At 43.5% G+C, this 19,413-nt stretch overlaps 1 protein-coding gene across 3 annotated transcripts in view; it reads right to left on the reverse strand.

The window, feature by feature from the left end:
- The window catches only part of ppp2r3a (protein phosphatase 2, regulatory subunit B'', alpha), a 60,726-nt gene that overhangs the window by 6,269 nt on the left and 35,044 nt on the right, over positions 1-19,413 (reverse strand). For 2 of the 3 annotated variants that reach the window (XM_082516902.1, XM_082516903.1), the window contains exons 3-6: positions 1,358-1,642; positions 994-1,097; positions 795-897; positions 612-686 (exon numbers count right to left, since the gene is read on the reverse strand). In XM_082516902.1, coding sequence (XP_082373028.1) covers positions 612-686; positions 795-897; positions 994-1,097; positions 1,358-1,642 — 567 coding nt within the window. Of the gene's footprint in view, positions 1-611; positions 687-794; positions 898-993; positions 1,098-1,357; positions 1,643-2,650; positions 3,467-19,413 lie in introns of those variants that run through there. The other variant, XM_082516904.1, reaches the window with a different exon arrangement.

Genomic DNA, 19,413 nt, shown 5'->3' on the forward strand with positions numbered 1-19,413 from the left:
TTTTGGATAATTGGATCATTTTTAGACCAAATGGTAGTTATGGAAAAATATTATTTTATTTGGGGCATGTTTTAGCTTTTATTTGGCATGAAAGAGGAGGCTAGATAGTAAGGTGGGAAGAATAGTATTCACAGCAGAGTCTGGCACAGACGTGAATTCAGGCTGCTGCAGGAAGGACTTTAGCCTTCAGTATAAGGGTCATTATAACTCAATCAGGTGAACTATAATGGCACCCCTAGGACAGAATATTAAAGTGTCATTAAACAGAAAAGATCTTGAGAGAGTTAATTGCTGTTCACTGTTACAGTCACGTTTTAAATGTTTCTGTTATTCACTGGTAATGTGCTTGTACTTTTGAAGTTTTCTCATCTTGAAGCCAGTTAATCTAGTTTCCATTACTTGCCTTTGGTCATGAGCTTTGGACATTTATTGAACAAACAAGGTCATTGATACATGTGGCCATAAAGAGCTTCCTCATTACTGTGGCGCTTAGTCTAGAACTGCTATTCCTTTTCAGTTAACAGAGCTTGTGAGATTCGCTAAAACACAATCTTACAAATAAATATATTTTTTAAAAAACACAGCTGATCTCATTGGTTTTTGCCATTTACCGTTGTTATGTAGCGTGAATGGAATTCAGGTGCATCCTTCAGAAACGTGAGCCCAGGATGTGTATCTACAATGTCCTAATAAGGCAAACAGGAAAAAATTAGTATATAGAGTTGTCATAACAATATAGTGTAGCACAGAAATAACAGAGTTGCTTATTTCATTTATATTGGTACGATATTTACCTGCAGTAGAGGAATAAAGTCTTCCTGCTCCAAGTAGTTACAGCCAGGTTTAGCCAGCAAGTAAACAAACTTTGAGGCATCGTCATGGCATCTGTGCAACAACCTGCAAGAAAGGAGAGGAGAGACGTATGATATCAAAGCCCAGTTGCATCTGTTTTATTCTATTTGTAAGGCTTTAAAGAATATGCACGTGTCTTACTTCCTCCAAGTTGCAATGAACGAGTGAACAGACACAAAGCCTGTCCTCTCACCACCTGCTGCGTAGAACATGGGTGCTTTCCAGTAAAGTGGACACCCGCATGCCTGAATGGAAACACAACAACTGCCTGTATGACCTTACTCTGAACAACACGTTTGCTTCCTAGAGTTGCATTGCTTAGAAAGAGCACTGTTTTAACAAGGCCACTACATACAGTGATTTCTCAGGAAAAACAAAAGCCTTCTGGGAAATGTAAAGAAGTCTCAAGTCTCAATATGGACGTTGGCATTTCAACTGCCTTACTGGAATTAAATGTAGATTGTTCTATTCTGAAAAACAGGTTGGGGGAAAGGTGTGATTTTACCTTCGCGACCTTGCCCATTTCATAAATATCAGCCTTCTCCTCCTCAAACTCGGTGAAGACTGTCTCAATGGCAGCAATTTCTGCATCGTGGTTGGCAGCCGGGCCCAGGGCAGGAAGCCCACGAGGGTAGTAGAACCTGGGAATGTTAATGGCAGGAGGAGGAGGGGTGACTATCACCGGAGCTGGAGGAGGGCTGGGTGAGCGTGGCGTGGGGGCTGGTGTGGCTGTGGTTGCAACTGGAGCGGGAGGAGGCGTTCCGGGTTTCTTTTCTGGTTTCGACTGGATCTGAAAAGAGAGAAGGGAGATCATGTGTGGGAAAGGACAAGCATGGATGGGTGTTAATTAGCTGTTTGTGGTCCTAACTTTAAACATCATATTTCAGCTTTTTTTGAGACAATGTTCCAATGACTGAAACACTGCAGTCTTGGTGGCTTACTGATTCAAACTACCTGTCTTAGTCTAGATGTAAAACGTACCTTGCTTCCTTAACTTTGTATGCATTTTAATGAAAAGCACAAATAAGAATGAAGAATTTAATCACTGTCATAGATAACTTTCCCCAGAGCTGTAGATAAGATACAACTTCACTGTAGTATGATAGAGAACCTACGTAAAAGGTTGAACTGGAAACTCAAAGTGACTCATAAACAACACACAAGAGACTATTTTTTCCTGCCATTCTGTTAGTCATAGATGAGTAAAAAGCGGTCACAAGTGCACTTTTATTTTAACCTTTGGCAAGAAAAGTTCCAGGTGGCAGAAGACACATCCATACAGTCAGTCCTCAGAAAAAAATTTATTACCAAATAACTTACATGGTCAAATTTACCCCAAGACCCCAATATTAGACTACATCCTAAATGTGATACGCAACCAATTTTCCAGAGCTACTTATTAAAATATGAAGACCAAAACTGGAGCTTAATCAACACTGCATCTTAAATCAAAAGTCATTGTGTTCCCATAGGGACTTCCTGGTCTCTTCTCTTGGGCCTTCATACTCTGTGTATTGAGCAGGACAGCTGTAGCAGTCTTCTCCTTCACACCGTTCATTCTGTCACTCTATTCCTGCACCTCCTGGCCTATTAATACCCAGCTGGTATCTGCCTCAGAATAGTTTGTCGTCCCTGGCATGTCACTCTGTGTGTGTTAGAGAACCAGATGCATCTAATATATGTGTGTGTACACAGATATACATTTGCATCTGCACATCTTTATGCGCTTATAATTATTATTTATTATTATTGCATGCACACTTGTACCCTGCCTGTCTTGCTTGTTGAACTGACTGACCTGTTGTTGCTGGAAAGACTTGATTCTTTTCTTGAACCGTGAGGGGAGGACAAAGTCACACCCCTTGGCCAGAAAGGCCAGCTCCCCCCTGAGGTCAGGGTCCCTCCGTAACGATGCCTCCTTGATCATCATGGTGGAGGCTGAGGCTCACAACACCCCACCAGACACGGACACTGATGTGGCTAACGACAGGGCGACTACAGATTCACCAGCTTGCCCAGCAAGTGATAAGAAAAGGGATTGACTATGATAGGTTTACCCAACAGCTCAGATATCCAGGAGCCAAAACTGGAAAACCACTTCAGGAAAACAAAGAATATCCAGCACGTGTGGCATTTCATGCAAAGTGTCCCTTAGGAATTATTTGCACTCAAAATCGGTCTCCTTCAAACTTCACATTTATACTCATGCTCCCAACACTTTGTCCTGTGGGGCAGTAATCCAGCAGTGTTTCTATGTAAAAAGATGATCCTTAGACGTCCTGTGCTACAGTGCAGGACGGGAGGCAAAAACATGGTACCGGGCTGTTTTATGGCCCAATGCAATCCCAAATCGTAGCTTCTTTCTGCGGAAGAAACATTGTGGTGTCCCCCTGTCAGCTCTGAATGTATGTATTTGATGTAGCCTCACTGGTGCCTGCTGTTCCAAGCTGGGCTCTGACAAACTGCACTGAGAAACATGAGCCATGCCTGGCAAAGCACACACATATAACAAACCGGCTGTCCTGAGCATTAGGGTGGTGGGAGGCGGGGAAGTGCAACCATGTCGCATATCTTGGCGTAGTGCTTTGCAGGATATGAGCCCTCCTCTGTTCCTGCCTCCTCCTGCCGACTAAAGTTAGCCAGTGGGAAGTTACAACTCAAAGTGACTGTGATTGAAATAATTTCACTGCAGACAGGAAGCTTAAGTTGGTGCTTCAGGGTGAGTGGGTTGGACAAGCAAGCTGAAATATTTTCATAGCGGTAATTTGGGAGGCAGTGTTGAATCAGCGGGCGAGACACCTGTCGTTATATCTGTTGACAGAATTTCCACTGGGCTAGCTCAAAGACTCAAAGCAGCATTCCCTTTTGAACATAATGAAAATCCACAAGTGTCACCCTGCTTCAGAGCCAGTCGGTGTGTTTTTTTTTTAAATAAAAAGAGTTTATCATCATCATCATCATCAACTTTATTTATAAAGCACTTTAAAACAACCACAGCTGACACAAAGTGCTGTACATTGGAACTGTAAAATAAAATTACATGAGATATAAATAAAAACCAAATAAAAGAAGAGTGAAATCATTAATTAAATAACTACTTCAATTAAAAGAGAAACTAAGTCTCACTGAGGTTAAAAGCCAAGGAATAAAAGTGGGTTTTAAGACGTGATTTAAAAGTGGACAGTGAAGGGGCCTCTCTAACATGCATGGGCAAATTATTCCATAATTTTGGAGCCACAATAGAGAAGGCCCTGTCCCCTCTGAGCTTCCTCCTGGATCTCGGTACCTCCAGGAGCAGCTGGTCAGCTGACCTGAGAGACCGACAGGGTGTGTGGGGATGAAGAAGCTCAGAGAGGTAAGGCGGGGCAAGACTGTGAAGGCATTTAAAAACAAACATAAGAATTTTAAAATTAACTCTAAAAGACACAGGCAGCCAGTGCAGAGAGGCTAGCACGGGGGTTATATGCTCTCTTTTTCGAGTTCCTGTTAGGAGTCGTGCAGCCACATTTTGAACCAGCTGCAGACGTGAGAGCAATGACTGACTGACCCCCACATAAAGTGAGTTACAGTAGTCCAGGCGGGAAGAAATAAAAGCATGGATCACTGTTTCAAGGTGCTGCCTCGAAAGAAAAGATTTTACTCTTGCTAGTCGCCTTAAATGATAAAAACTGGACTTCACCACTGCTCTGATTTGGTTGTCCAATTTAAAATCACTGTCCAACTTAAAACCAAGGTCAGTAACAACAGATTTAAAATAGAATTCCAGGGATCCTAAAACAACAGAGGAGGACTCAGAGGTACCACTGGGTCCAAACACCAACACTTCTGTTTACTTTTCATTAAAATTTAAAAAGTTTAGAGCCAACCAAGCTTTAATGTCATCTAGACATGTCAAGAGAGGTTTTATGGAGATGCCATCCTTGTGTTTTAGTGGCAAAAAATTTGGCAGTCATTGGCATAACAATGAAATGAGATCCCATGCCTTCTAAGGATAGAACCCAGAGGCAATAGATACAGTGAAAAGAGCAGTGGCCCTAAAATTGAGCCCTGTGGGACGCCGCATGACAGAGGAGCAGAAGACGATTCGTAACCGAGAAGGCTGACAGAGAAAGTTCTATCTGACAAATAAGACCTAAACCAATTAAGTGCAGTGCCACCAATACCCACTACATCATGTAATCGAGAAATTAGAATATTGTGGTCTACAGTGTCAAAGGCAGCAGTTAGGTCAAGCAAGACAAGAACAACATGGTTACCAGAATCACATGCCAGAAGGATGTCATTAAAAACCCTTAATAATGCAGATTCTGTGCTGTGAAGGGTTTTAAAACCTGATTGAAAAACCTCAAAGATTCCATTTTCATCTAGAAAATCTTTCAGTTAACTAAAAACAATTTTCTCTAAAACCTTGGAGACTAAAGGCAGCTTGGAAATAGGCCTATAGTTCGCTAAAACTGTGATCAAGGCCAGGTTTCTTAAGCAGTGGCTGTACTACTGCATGTTTGAAATTTGCAGGAACCATACCAGAAGACAGACTGCTGTTAATAATGTCAAGGACATACTGTTGTATACTAGAAAAAATTTCTTTAAAGAATTGTGGAGGGACAGGATCCCGTGGGGAACCTGTGGGCTTAATATGGTGAACCACATCCTCTAAAGTGGAGAGCGTCACAAGCTCAAACTGAGTGAAAACAGCAGCGCAAGGGACAGAGACAGAGGGGTCAGAGTCAGGAGCTGTGATAAGAGCCCTGGTGGTGACAACCTTTTCAATAAAAAAAGTTCAGAAAATCATTGCAAATCTCAGGAGAAACTTCCAAACAGGCATTCAAAAGAGTATTAAGAACAGTGTCAATGGTCCTAAATAACACATGTGGGTTATGACAGTTGGAAGAAATAATATTTGCAAAATATTCCCTTTTTGCCTCTTTAACAGTGTTCTGGTAGCGATGCCAGCAGTCTTTTAGAATTTGAAATGATACATGCAGTTTATCCTTTTTCCACCTCCGACATTCCCTCTTAACAGCACGACTGCTCTGAGTTTAAATCATTCATCCAGCCCTTTGTCAGTAAAACAAAATCACAAATCCAAAGCAACTACTGACAATCTTCCATAATACAAGGTGATGTGGTTATCCCGCTAAGTTTCTCAAACAAAATCATCAGCTTACTGTCACATGAAAGAAAGAACAAACAGCAGCTCCTCTTAAGAACTGAGAGGATGAAAAAGGAACCGTTCGGCATTTTTACTCGACTTACAGATTCTCAGAATAGATGAATTATTAATATAAAAAAAACAAAACAGTAAATCCTTACATTTGAGAAGTAGTAAAAACAAGGAACCAAGATTTCAGTTATCAAATTGTATTAAAGTAATCACCTCTGCATCTAGTTTTCTGCAATCAATAATGCAGAAGTAGCAGTTGAATTTTTGGAAGTAATAGATTTACTGCTGTCTGTTTCTATGCTCTTTAATGTATGGACACCAACGGTTAGTAGCAATATCCAAATGTGAAATATCAAACCACATTACTGCTCCAGAATGGCGATTGAATAGATACATGGACAGTACAGACAAATTTCCTCGGATGGTAATAGCTAATTAACAGTGAGAATAAATAGAGCATAAACTGTCAGCAGTGTGTCCTCGAATGCTCCCTGAAAGGCTTCCCTTAAATTTACCAAGGCTGAGCTAAAACCCTTTCGATGCCAAGCAACACCAATCTGAAGCCGAACACAGAGGGGATCCCTCAGGATGTACAGGGTGACCCATTTTAAATCTGTCCAGCTCAAATACCTAGAAGTCTAGGACAGTACACAAGATATCTGCACATACTGTACTTGATGCATCATGACTGCCACTAACCGTTTTTCTACTATTGTATTTGTTCCATTTGTGACACTATTGTTTCTTCCAGTTTGAGCCATACTGCATACAGAAAGGTTCAGTGTGCATGCATGTGTGTGAGTAGCTTTCCAGAAAAATAAATGAGTCACCTTGTATTTTAGGGTAACTCCTCTCAGATCCCTGTGTGCCCTGCTGAATTCTTTGGAACAGCTGGGATCCATACTGAAGCCAGGGTTGCATACCGATCCCACACACAGATACAGATACTGTCACATGCACACATTGTCTAATGCTAGCTACCTATTACCTCCATTCTTCAGAGGGAAACATTATACAGCAAATATATTGTATCACTCAACAAATGTGCACTAGAGTCTCACCAGCCTATTATCTCATGTGAAATCCCACCCTGCTTTTTGACCCTTTCTTCTTTTTTTTTTCTACTTTCTTTCATCCTGGTCAATGAAAGGGAGTTCATTCTCTCCACTTCCTCTGCACAACCTCTTCAGCTGTAGCAATGAGCTTGTGTTATCATAAATCTCTGTATAAAGAGTTACAGTACTTGTGTGAGAGTGTAATGGGAGCCAGAAAGGAATGCCACCAGGCAGCTGTGTGCTCTTTTCCTGTGACTGACAGTCAGTGTAACCCTGCCCTGTCAAAATTGCTCCGTTTGGTCCTAAAACCCTTGTTCTTAAATCTTCAATTTTCCTCCTGGAATCTTGAATGTTCTGTGATGATTAGCCTGCTATTAAAGATTTAAAAAAAATAACAGAAAAAATGAATAAAAACAACCAATTTACTAAGCTATACAAACTGTAAAACTCCAGTGACGGTCCATGGCAGTACGTATGAAGTTAGTGAGCTCAGGTGACATGAAAACACTCACTGGGACAAACTGTTCCTACAAGCTTGAATTTCATATTCAAGCTGTACTTATAATCAGCTTGAATATGAAAATCTATATGAAATGGATCTGATAACTGAGCATAGACAAGACAATGTGCTTGTGTAGTTTCTCTTTCCAAGCATGTCAACATCTTTTAATTTAGTTGTTTTAATTAAAAAAGGAACAGCTAAATTGTATTCATTACACCACAATATTCTAAACAAATAGCTGGTGAACTTAATTGAGTATTAAGGAGCTAAACAAGCAAATGTTTCCCTCATGTTGGACCAAAACATCTGATACCGACTATATATCAGATGTATCCTTCTGACACTGACTCAATATCAGATGAATGCAATAATAGAGAATGTATCCACCTGGTTCTGAACTCAAACAGTGGGACCAGTTAGATCAGACAGACTGCTCTGACAACAGGATGATCCATTGGGAAAGACTATTTGGTCATCTTATCAAGTATGTTGCACATCAGCAATCTACTCATAGCCCCTTACATGTCACTTTGAATATGTTCTAAGTTGTAAAAAAAGGATTTGTTGTTGTTGAGCATCCTGCATCCTTCCTGAATATATTTGGTTCGAACCTACTTTTTCTTACACAGACAGGAGAAAAAGAAGCATAATAGTGAAGAAAAACTGGCGGCTGATGGAAGTTTAACAGGAACAAAAGGCAACGTAACAGGTGTGTGTGGGTGTGTGTGTGTGTGTGTGTGTGTGTTATGTCTGCAAGCTTTTCTCTGCCCACCCCTCAGATCTAATCCAGCCACACAGCCACAGAAACAGGTGAGTCAGCAGCCTTCACAACACTGATCAAATAAATGCACGATGGGAAGCACAGCAGGTCAGCTGTCGAACAACAACTGCCGCCTTCATCCGACTGTTGGCACACTTGACACGCACACGTGTGCTCCTGCAGTCTTTACTAGTGCATTGATACATGTCTCTAATTTGTCAGGGCATATTACACATGTGGTTGTGTGCGGGTGTGGACGCGCCTTGATGTGTTCACTTAACAGGAACCAAGTCTTTCAGAGCAGCTTAATAGTGTGAACATGACAACTTCCTAAACACAGACACACCTGCTCTATGAAACTGCCTGTCCGCTGTGTAAAATTATCTGTGTAAATATAGCCACCGATTTCACGTTTATTTCTGCTTCAGGCACCAGGCAGACTTAACACACACACACACACGACAACAAACATTGAGAAAGACATGTTTGTCAAGTCAAAATTAAATTTACTTGTAAAGCTATAGCCAACCATTTACTGTTTAACTGGACTGCTTAGATATTCTAATATGGAAATGTTCTGACACAATTTACTACTATCATAATAATAATGTGATAATGACCTTATAGTTCTTTATACAGCATTTAAAAAAAGGCTTAAATTACTGAAATATCCATGCACACTTTTAAGTACATAGGAGAATTAAAGCAATTATTTTATCATTGGCAAGTGTGCACAGTTATGCATACCAGTCTCATAATTTTATGTAATGTTATTTCTAATTCTTGCAATGAAACCAACTAGGACAAATAAAGTTTCAACTTGAACCCGATACACATGGAACAGGCTACTATCGCCTCTCCATCCATCTGATTATACACACACACACTCACTTTAGACCAGGCCTGCCAAATGCCATCTCCATGGTGACAACCCTTTCCCTGGATCGAGTGTAGGGAGGAATGCTCCCAGGGTTCCCGTGCCAACAGTGGAAAGCAGAGTTCACATCGCTGCTCTATTCTTTACACCCATTCTCTCTTCCTCTCAAGAAGAACACACACGCATGCATACAAACACACTGATACATGCGCGCCCACACATACAGTTACCTTGGGAACCTCCTCTCTAAACTTGGAAGAATGAACCGAGTTAAACTCCCGCTTCTGTGATAGACAAAGTTAATCAGTGCTGGCTACGGTCTAACTCACATCCCAATCACAGGAAGGCAACATGGGAGCAGTTAAAAACACAGCTGCTCTAATTGTCTGACTGGAATCAGACACTGATATTACACAGCTAAAAGTCCAGTTATTTTTTGTCAACAAAAAAAATAATAAATCCTAATACGTACATAACAGGGACTTGTATTTATAAGATTTGGATATGTCTGAGATCACCTATAAACTAAATAGAGCCCTATATTTTCTATTCTGAGTGTCTACAAATCTTCATAAACAGATATTAAAGAAGATACAAAGAGAATTTTCCACGTGTTAGATCTGTGATGCTTATATGCACTTTCTCGCTAAATGGTTACATGGCATGGAAATGTAAAACATTAGCATGCAATTTTAACTCAATATAAACTGCCCGAGTGGTCACAGAAGGGGACTCCTAATGTTACGAAAATATTTATAGAGGTTTAGTGTCAATTTTTTACTTATTTCTGGGAAACTTGCCAGACAAGCTACATCTGAAAAATTACACAGTGAACCATTTCCCTTATCTGGGAAAACCGCCTGTCAACAACTAATGCTTAATAACAACAAACTCCAGTCCTTCACTGGCATTTATTTTTATACATATGGCTAACAGGGCAGGTTTTGCATTACATTTCCCATGGCTATTTTAGGATTTAGAGCAAGTGAGCTAATCCTACATCAGCAATAGTTTTGGTCCTCAGCATGGAGCTACAGTGAGGGAGCTGTCACTAGAGTGCAGCAAGAGACCTCAAACCACCAATACCAGAGAAGATCAGTCCTGCTTCCTCTATAATTATTTAAATATATAATATTTTGGAATATTAAAAACAAAACTCTGTACATGACACTCAGATAGCACTATAGCATGCACACAACGGATATAATCCTAAATTGCAGCTCATTTAAAAACCAACAAAGAAACATTAGCGAAAAGGAAACTGCTTTCTTCTAACATGCAACATAAGAAAATATATATATCAGTCTGTGTCGACATAATATCAGACAAAAGGTAACATTTCTCTCATACCAAGTATATTGCACCACTGTCCTTCCAACTGTATAACTGTGAAAATGTCGCAATCAGTGGAGATTATGTTTAAACATGGAGCAGTTTTCTCTAAAAAAGAAGCAATATTGCAACAAAAATAGTTAAGTATAGCAGTTTCATTGGTAAATTAATTTTCTAGTTGTATATATCAGTTAGTTCACAGATCCTCCTGTAGATGATGCTATAGGCCTTATTAATTTCAACAAACCAGGGTGAAATCAGACTGCAAGCTTACAAAGTACTTTATGGTATGGTTGGGCCTTACAGTCACTAGGGGGTAGCAGCTGTCTAACGGTTATCACTTGTGAGCAGTTTGTCACTTAAATTAGACTGTGACCATGCACCTGACAGAAGATGCTTGTTTCTGCTGCCATTGACCTTCTTGGCTCTGCTTCAAAATGTGTGAAATGACCCGATGGAGTTAGAGGTCAGGATGAAGAAAAAGGAGTCCAATAACTCAGTTATACTACACATCTCTGGGTTGCATTCCACTCTTTTTGAATTCCTTCTGTGCCTCCTGACTTAACAAGCACACATACATTTTCAGTGAAGACATCCAAACATGTTTGTTTTGGCCAAGCGGTGAGAGTATTTTAGCGCTGAGGGAGTTTTCTGGAGAAATCCCACAGGACATTCTGGGTGGAATTGGGTGAAGGGTGAGTTCAAAGGAAAATGAGGGAGGGGAAGAGTGGGGGCTAAATAGGTAGACTGGAAGTAGATGGGTGGGGGTAGGTGACACCCAAGCTCCCACCGAGTCATGGTGTTCTGGAACATTGGCAAACTCTTTCAAGAGGAAAGAAACACACACACACACACACACACACACACACGGTCACACCCACATCAACACAGTCACATAAACCTAAATCTCCCCCTGGTGCCATGATTCTAAGAGGGAGTCCCCATTAGCCAATCGCACTGCAGAACTGATATTCTGGGGTAGGGGAATCCCACCGCCTACCTAATACTAATAAACATGTTGTGCTGGTTTTCATGGTGACCCGGCAGGAGGCCCAAAAACTTGCACACTGGTGACTCTTGCTGAGATTAAAACCTTTCAGATGAATAAGTACAGTTCCTTAAAAAAGTCAGGCGTGTGGATTGGTGCGTATGTGTGCAAATGAACACGCACACTGCAGCTGAGGACATCACACTGACAAAAGCACTTGGATCACAGCCAACCTTGCACTAGGGAGTGGTGAATTATGATGTCAGATGCTTAAAAGTGCTCTCTGTGCAAGTGTGTGTATGCCTGTGCATATGTGCGCACTAAAAAAAAGGATCATCCAGCCAAATGAGCTCCACCAAGTTGATAGTATGAACATGATCTGATTCCATTGTCTATACCTTGGTGGTATGAACTGTATTGGGAAAACTCTTCCTACACATAGCAACCTATTATCCTGTCTTTCAAGAGCACTGTATGCGTGCTTAAATGAAAGCATTCAACTGTGTGCTTGTGCACCTTGGCCAAGGTCCCCGCTGTGACCTTATTTCCTGTGGAAGGAGCTGAGGAATGATGTCACTCTCTGCTGACCCAGAGTCAACAACTGGGAGCTGCAGATCCCCCTCCCCCCCACTTTAGATGCACTTTGCATTTCTCCTTCCCAAAGCCAACTGCTCAGGAAACCAAAAAATAATTTACTTTATATCTCCATGCTTCTCCTTATCGTTCCTTCCATACTCTTTCAAAACTGTCTGAACCAAAAGAAGTTGCCGATTTCTGTTTTAAAAGGTCAACAGTGCACTTTCCTCTTCTGGCTAAAAAGTCAGATAGGAACACTCAGCCATCTCTTTATAATAAGCTGATATATGGTGAATCACCATTGAGCGGTACTCTGATGAATACTTTCACAAAGGCTCTGAATAGCAGGCAATATTGCATTTTTACTTCCCATCTGCATACACTGAGCTGAGTACTCATAATACCAGTCTAATCACAAGCCTATTTTAAGTATGTTAACTGTGCTGTCAGCGAATGAGTTTATATACAACCCCCAATTCCAAAAACACATTTTACATTCCTCTCCGTGAATCGCTGCCTTATTGTGGTGGAGGGGTTTGTGTGTCCCAGGGATCCCAGGGGCTATGTTGTCTGGGGGCTTTTGCCCCCGGTAGGGTCTCCCATGGTAAATTGGTCCTGGGTGAAGGACCAGACAAAGAGCGATTCAGAAGACCCTTATGAAGAAAACATCGAGGGAACAGTTTACCCTGCCCAGGATAGGGTTACTGGGGCCCCACCCTGGAGCCAGGCCCGGGGAGGGTGCCCGAGGGCGAGCGTCTGGCACAGCCCGAAAAGGGGACATGGGCCCATCCTCCCGCAGGCCCACCACCCGCAGGAGGTGCCATAGGGGTCGGATGCATTGTGTGCCGGGCGGCGGCCAGGAGCGGAGGCCCTGGCGGACTGATCCCCGGGTGCCAAGACTGGCAATTGGGACATGGAATGTCACCTCTCTGGTGGGGAAGGAGCCTGAGTTAGTGCGTGAGGTTGAGAGGTACCGGCTAGATATAGTCGGGCTCACCTCTACGCATGGCTTGGGCAATGAAACGAGTCTCCTGGAGAGGGGCTGGACTCTGTCTTAGTCTGTAGTTGCCCCTGGTGAGAGGCGGCGGGCTGGGGTGGGTATTCTAATATCCCCTCGGCTTGCTGCCGGTACGTTGGGGTTTTTCCCGGTGGATGAGAGGGTTTGTTCCCTGCGCCTTAGGGTCGGGGAACGGGTCTTGACTGTCATCTGCGCTTATGCGCCGAGTGGCAGTTCAGAGTACCCAGCCTTCTTAGAGTCCCTGGGTGGGGTGCTGGAAGGTGCTCCACCTTGAGACTCTGTTGTCCTGCTGGGTGACTTCAATGCTCACGTGGGTAATGACAGCGAGACCTGGAGGGGCGGGATTGGGAAGAACGGCCTCCCTGATCTGAACCCGAGTGGTGTTTTGTTATTGGACTTCTGTGCAAATCACAGTTTGGCCATAACAAACACCTTGTTTGAACATAAGAGTGTCCATAACTGCACGTGGCACCAGGACGCTCTAGGCCGCAGGTCGATGTTCGATTTTGTAATCGTATCACCAGACATGCGACCATATGTTCTGGACATTCGGGTAAAGAGAGGGGCTGAGCTGTCAACTGATCACCACCTGGTGGTGAGTTGGATCAGGTGGCGGGGGAGGTCGCTGGACAGACCTGGTACACCTAAACGCGTAGTGAGGGTGTGCTGAGAATGTCTAGCAGAGGCCCCAGTCCGCGAGATCTTCAACGCACACCTCCGGCAGAGCTTCAACAGCATTCCGAGGGAGACTGGGGACATTGAGTCCGAGTGGACCATGTTCAGCGTCTCCATTGCCAAAGCTGCTGCATTGAGCTGTGGCTGCAAGGTGGTTGGTGCCTGCCGTGGTGGTAAGCCACCAGACTGAAGAAGGAGTCCTATCGGGCTTGGTTAGCCTGTGGGACTCCGGAGGCAGCCGACAGGTATCGACAGGCCAAGCGGAATGCGGCTCGGGCAGTGGCTGAAGCAAAAACTCGGGTGTGGGAGGAGTTCAGAGAGGCCATGGAAAAAGACTTTCAGACTGCCGCGAAGAGATTCTGGCAAACCGTCAGGCGTCTCAGGCGGGGAAAGCGGTGCGCTACCTGCACTGTGTATAGTGCTGGCGGAGCGCTGCTGACTTCGACTGAGAAAATTGTCAGGCGGTGGAAGGAATACTTCGAGGACTTCCTTAATCCCACTGACACGTCTTCCGAGGAGGAAGCAGAGTCTGGGGATGAGGGGAATGATCCGCCAATTTCCAGAGGCGAGGTCACTGAGGCAGTTAAACAACTCCTTGTTGGCAGAGCCCCTGGTGTTGATGAGGTCCGCCCCGAGTTCCTGAAGGCTCTGGACGTTGTAGGGCTGTCCTGGTTGACACGCCTCTACAATGTTGCGTGGCAGTACCCCTGGACTGGCAGACCGGGGTGGTGGTCCCCATCTTTAAGAAGGGGGACCGGAGGGTGTGTTCCAACTACAGGGGGATCACACTCCTCAGCCTCCCTGGGAAAGTCTATGCCAGGGTGCTGGAAAGGAGAGTTGGGAGTTTGCCCAACCAGTCTACATGTGTTTTGTGGACTTGGAAAAGGCATTCGACCGTGTCCCTTGGGGTGACCTGTGGGAGGTGCTGCGGGAGTATGGGGTGTCTGGCCCATTGCTACGGGCCATTCGATCCCTATACAACCGTTGCAAGAGCTTGGTTCGCATTGCCGGCAATAAGTCGGACTCGTTCCCGGTGGGTGATGGGCTCCGCCAGGGCTGCCCTTTGTCACCGATTCTTTTCATAATTTTTATGGACAGGATTTCTAGGCGCAGCCAAGTGGCGGAGGGCTTTCACTTCAGTGGTCTCAGAATCTCATCTCTGCTTTTCGCGGATGATGTGGTTCTGTTGGCTTCATCGGGTGGGGGCCTCCAGCTCGCACTGGAATGGTTCGCAGCCGAGTGTGAAGCAGCGGGAATGAGGATCAGCACCTCCAAATCTGAGGCCATGGTTCTCAGCTGGAAAAGGGTGGAGTGCCCACTCCAGGTCGGGGATGAGTTCCTGCCCCAAGTGGAGGAGTTCAAGTATCTCGGGGTCTTGTTCGTGAGTGATGGGAGAAGGGAGCCGGAGATCGACAGACGGATTGGGGCTGCAGCTGCAGTAATGCGGACGCTGCACCGGTCCGCCGCTTCCTCCGAATGGTGGCTGGCCTCTCCCTTAGATATAGGGTGAGAAGTCTGGCCATCCGGGAGGGGCTCAGAGTAGAGCTGCTGCTCCTCCACATCGAAAGGAGCCAGCTGAGGTGATTCGGGCATCTGACAAGGATGCCTCCTGGGTGCCTCCTGGGGTTGGTGTTCCAGGCATGTTCCGCCGGGAGGAGGCCCCCCGGGGCAGACCCAGGACACGCTGGAGAGATTATATCTCTCAGCTGGCCTGGGAACACTTTGGTGTTCCCACGGATAAGCTGGAGGAGGTGGCTGGGGAGAGGGAGGTCTGGGCTTCTCTGCTTAGGCTGCTGTCCCCGCGACCCGGCCCCGGATAAAGCGGATGAAGATGGATGGATGGACATTTTACATTTTATGTATAATGTAAATTAAAACAGAATGCAAGGATTCACAAGTGTCATAAAGCCATATTTTATCCACAATACTCTTCCATTAAAAATGTTAGCTCATTTTGACAGGAGTGAGACAACTCAAAAAGTTGGGATGGAGGCAACTATTGTCTGGAAATTTAAGTGATACTAAAAAGAAACAGCTGGAGGAACATTGTGCGACTATTAGCTTAATTGGCAACAGATTAGTAACATGACTGGGTATGAAACGAGCATCTTAGAGAGTTAAGCACAAGTTCACAAATCTGCAAAATCTGCATTTATAAATTGTGAAATGGATTCATTCAGATAAGACGTTTTACAATTCAAGTCATAAAGAAAGTCAGTAAATGGTCAGTAAAAATCACAAAGAATATAGATTATAAATGAAACCATGCAAAACATGGCAAATATTAAGGGAAAATGACTAAATTCTACAAAGTATGGGAAGAGGTGTGTACAATCTGGCATAGAGAAAGTAATAGTCTACTATGGAAAGAATTTGACTTTAAACTAAAAATGTGGTATTTAAATACACCTCTCATAATCTCATCATATGTGAAAGAAATTAAAGTGGAACTGTGTTGGAGGAAATGTGGGAAAACCAGACCACTCACATATTTTTTGAGACTGTCCAGTAATCAAAGGACTCTCGAAAAGGGTCAAGAAGAAACCGATCAAATCTTACCCCATTAGACCCACAGATTTTTCTTTTGGGAACTACTGTATACATAGGGAGACATATAGCTCAGACCAAAGGTGCATTAAAAAAATTAAAAACCTGTGAAGACTTTGAATATTTCTACCGTATGTAATATTTTCAAAAGATACCAAGTATTGAAAGAAAACTCTGTGCACATGCCTGGGATGTTCAGGCCCTCACACAATACTGCACGGAAAAACAAGAATGATTCTGTCATGGAAATTACTGCATGGGCTCAGGAGCACTTCCAGAATTCACTGTCTGTGAACACAGTTCACTGTGCCATAAGGAAATCCAGGTTAAAGCTCCATTAGCAAAGAAATGTCCAGTCTTTTCCTGCAAACTATATTTAAAATGAACTGAGGAAAAGTGGAAAACTGTTCTGTGGTCAGACTAATCGAAATTTAATATTCCTTTTGGATCTAGCATCCTCCATACTCAGGAAAGGGACCACCCAGCTTGTTATCAGTGCCTAGTTCAAAAGCCTGGATCTGTGATGATATGAGGATGTATTAATGGCTATGGAATTGGCAGCATGCCAATCCTGAAATACTGGAATTCCATCCAGATGATGCCTTTCTCGGGGAAGGCCTTGCAAATTTCAGCAAGACAATACTAAACCACATAATGCACTATTACAACAATAAGGCTTCATGGTAGAAGAGTCCAGGTGCTGTCCAGACCATGTTGAAAAATTCTGCACATCATGAAACAAAAAATAGGACAAAGAAGATCTAGGACTGTTGAGCAGCCAAAATCCTATAGCAGAGTGGGACAATGGGACAATATTCCTATTTAAAAAGTCTAGCAGCTGATCTCAGTTCCCAGAAGTCTGAACTGAATGGGGAAGCTACACAGTGGTAAATTGCTCTGTCCCAACTCTTTTGAGACATACTGTTGCCATCAAATTTAAAATGAGCTAAAGACCAATGTTAATCTTGTTAATCTGTGACACATCTGCAGAAGTTGGTAAAACTACTTAAACCAGCAGTGTGTTAATTAAACTATCAGAGTGGCAGCTATAGATCCAGTCAGTGTCTGCAAGCAATTCCACCATTAACTGTACTGAAGCAATGCCACTAGAACAAAAATTAGGTTACATTTACCCACCAGTGAATGTTGTCTCATTTTAAAATACATCTTACCATGTTACCTAAAATTTGGCTCCATACTGTAGTGGTTTACTTATATGCCTAACAAGCAAAAGACCTCTGGTTTAAATATGGGAGGAGAAACAAAGGGCTTCCAGTGTAAAAATCTGCCAAATCAAACGTTCACTGTGGCCAACCCATTGTGAACAAGGGAGGAGCCGAAAGCAGCTTTTATTATATTACCTAAAAACAGAGAGACAGGAATAGAAAGAAAGCCCATTCAAAGCCCATTGCCCTTAAAGTTAATTGACTCTCACCATCACATCTCCCCACTATGAGTGTTACGGCTTTGCCTCTGATTTATATCAGTCAGCTTTCCTGTCATGATGGAGATTAATGGGTGTGTTCTGACAGGTGCAGAAAGCCCTGTATTAGTCTGTCAGCAGCAGAATCAACAATAAACATGCGTAAAGCAGAGATGAAGATACTACTGCCTGGGGCCTGCGTCACCATAGAGGGCTTAGCAGAACTTCCCAGTGAAGCTATGGCAGTGCCAAGCGAAACAAAGCTACAAATGTTCAACGTGGAGTGTGTGGTTCATTGCAGTTGTGTGAGTGCATTTTCTCACTTGTGCATGAGGGGGCTTGTCTTGTTTACAGTTTGATTGGCAGTTTAATGCATTGCAGGGCGGGGTTGGCGCTGAGGAATATTAACATAATTCCCAGAGTGCCAGAATTGGTATTGGGTGTCGAAGAGCTATTCCAAACTCAGCTGTGACCCACAGTAGCACCGGGTCATCTTACCCATGGGCCAACAAACAGACAGCCAGACAGATGCACACACGCACAGTTGATCAGACTCCGATATTCATCACGTTTAACTCAAACAAATTTAATGCATGCATGAACACACATGTAAATGCACACATGTATGAACATCTGGACATGTAATAAAGCCTAGGTGTGCATAACACATGCTCACATGCTTACACGCACACAAACATGCACACACATGCACGTATGCCGGTCCATTTACACTGTGGCGACAGTGAGTCTGTTAACGGGATGCCATAGTACAGAGGGGTGGACAGATTTAGGTCTCCCTCACACCTAGCTGTGCCAGGGGTGGAGGGGGTTGTAGGGTAATGATACCATTAACGCTTGCTGTGCCAACAACCCAACCCTCCCCCCACTTCCTCCAGTGCTCCAATGAGCACCTCCCATTGGGTTTCTCTGCTCTCCACGCAGCAACAACAGTTATTCACCTCTCCCAAAATAAAACAACAGCCAATCACAGGGTTGGAAGACAAGAAGTGATCAGTACGGACATAATCCTTGACCGCAGGTGAAAGAAGGACACTGAGAAGAGAAACAAAAGTAGACCTATAAGCCAGAAAAATGAAAAACAGAGAGAGTTTAACTGCAAGAAATGTGGGAGCAGATAAGCAGAAAAAACAAAAACAAAAAAGGGATGGATAGGGACACAGAAGATGGAGGAGGAAGGAGATTGTGTAATGATGTGTTCGGGTGCTGGCTGTTCCGTTCTTACTGTGGCAGCTACCATGGTAACCTCATAAATAGGTGCCCTACATATCAGCAGGGCATAAGGTTACACAGCTCAGTAAATAAACACACATAAACAGCAGAGGAAGCGTGATGAGGAGAAGGATGGTTGGAGCGAGAGAGGAAAAATAAATTAGTAAGAGAAAAATGTCAAATATAGAGGGGAATAAATGACAACAATGATTTGATTCCTCTGTGTTGATGATAATGTGCGTTTGTCTGGCATGCATAATTACCTAAATCTACAATTTGCAGTAGAACATCCACATTAGGGACTGGCTGAGGTAACACTGCCTTTTTATCATCATTAACTCCAGCTTACGCGCAGACACAGACAAAAAAATTATCAAGTTCTAGTTCCCTTCTCTTTTCCTCTGTAGCACAACT

The sequence above is a fragment of the Aulonocara stuartgranti genome (assembly GCF_965226115.1).
Source record: "Aulonocara stuartgranti genome assembly, chromosome: 19".
Lineage (NCBI taxonomy): Eukaryota > Metazoa > Chordata > Actinopteri > Cichliformes > Cichlidae > Aulonocara > Aulonocara stuartgranti.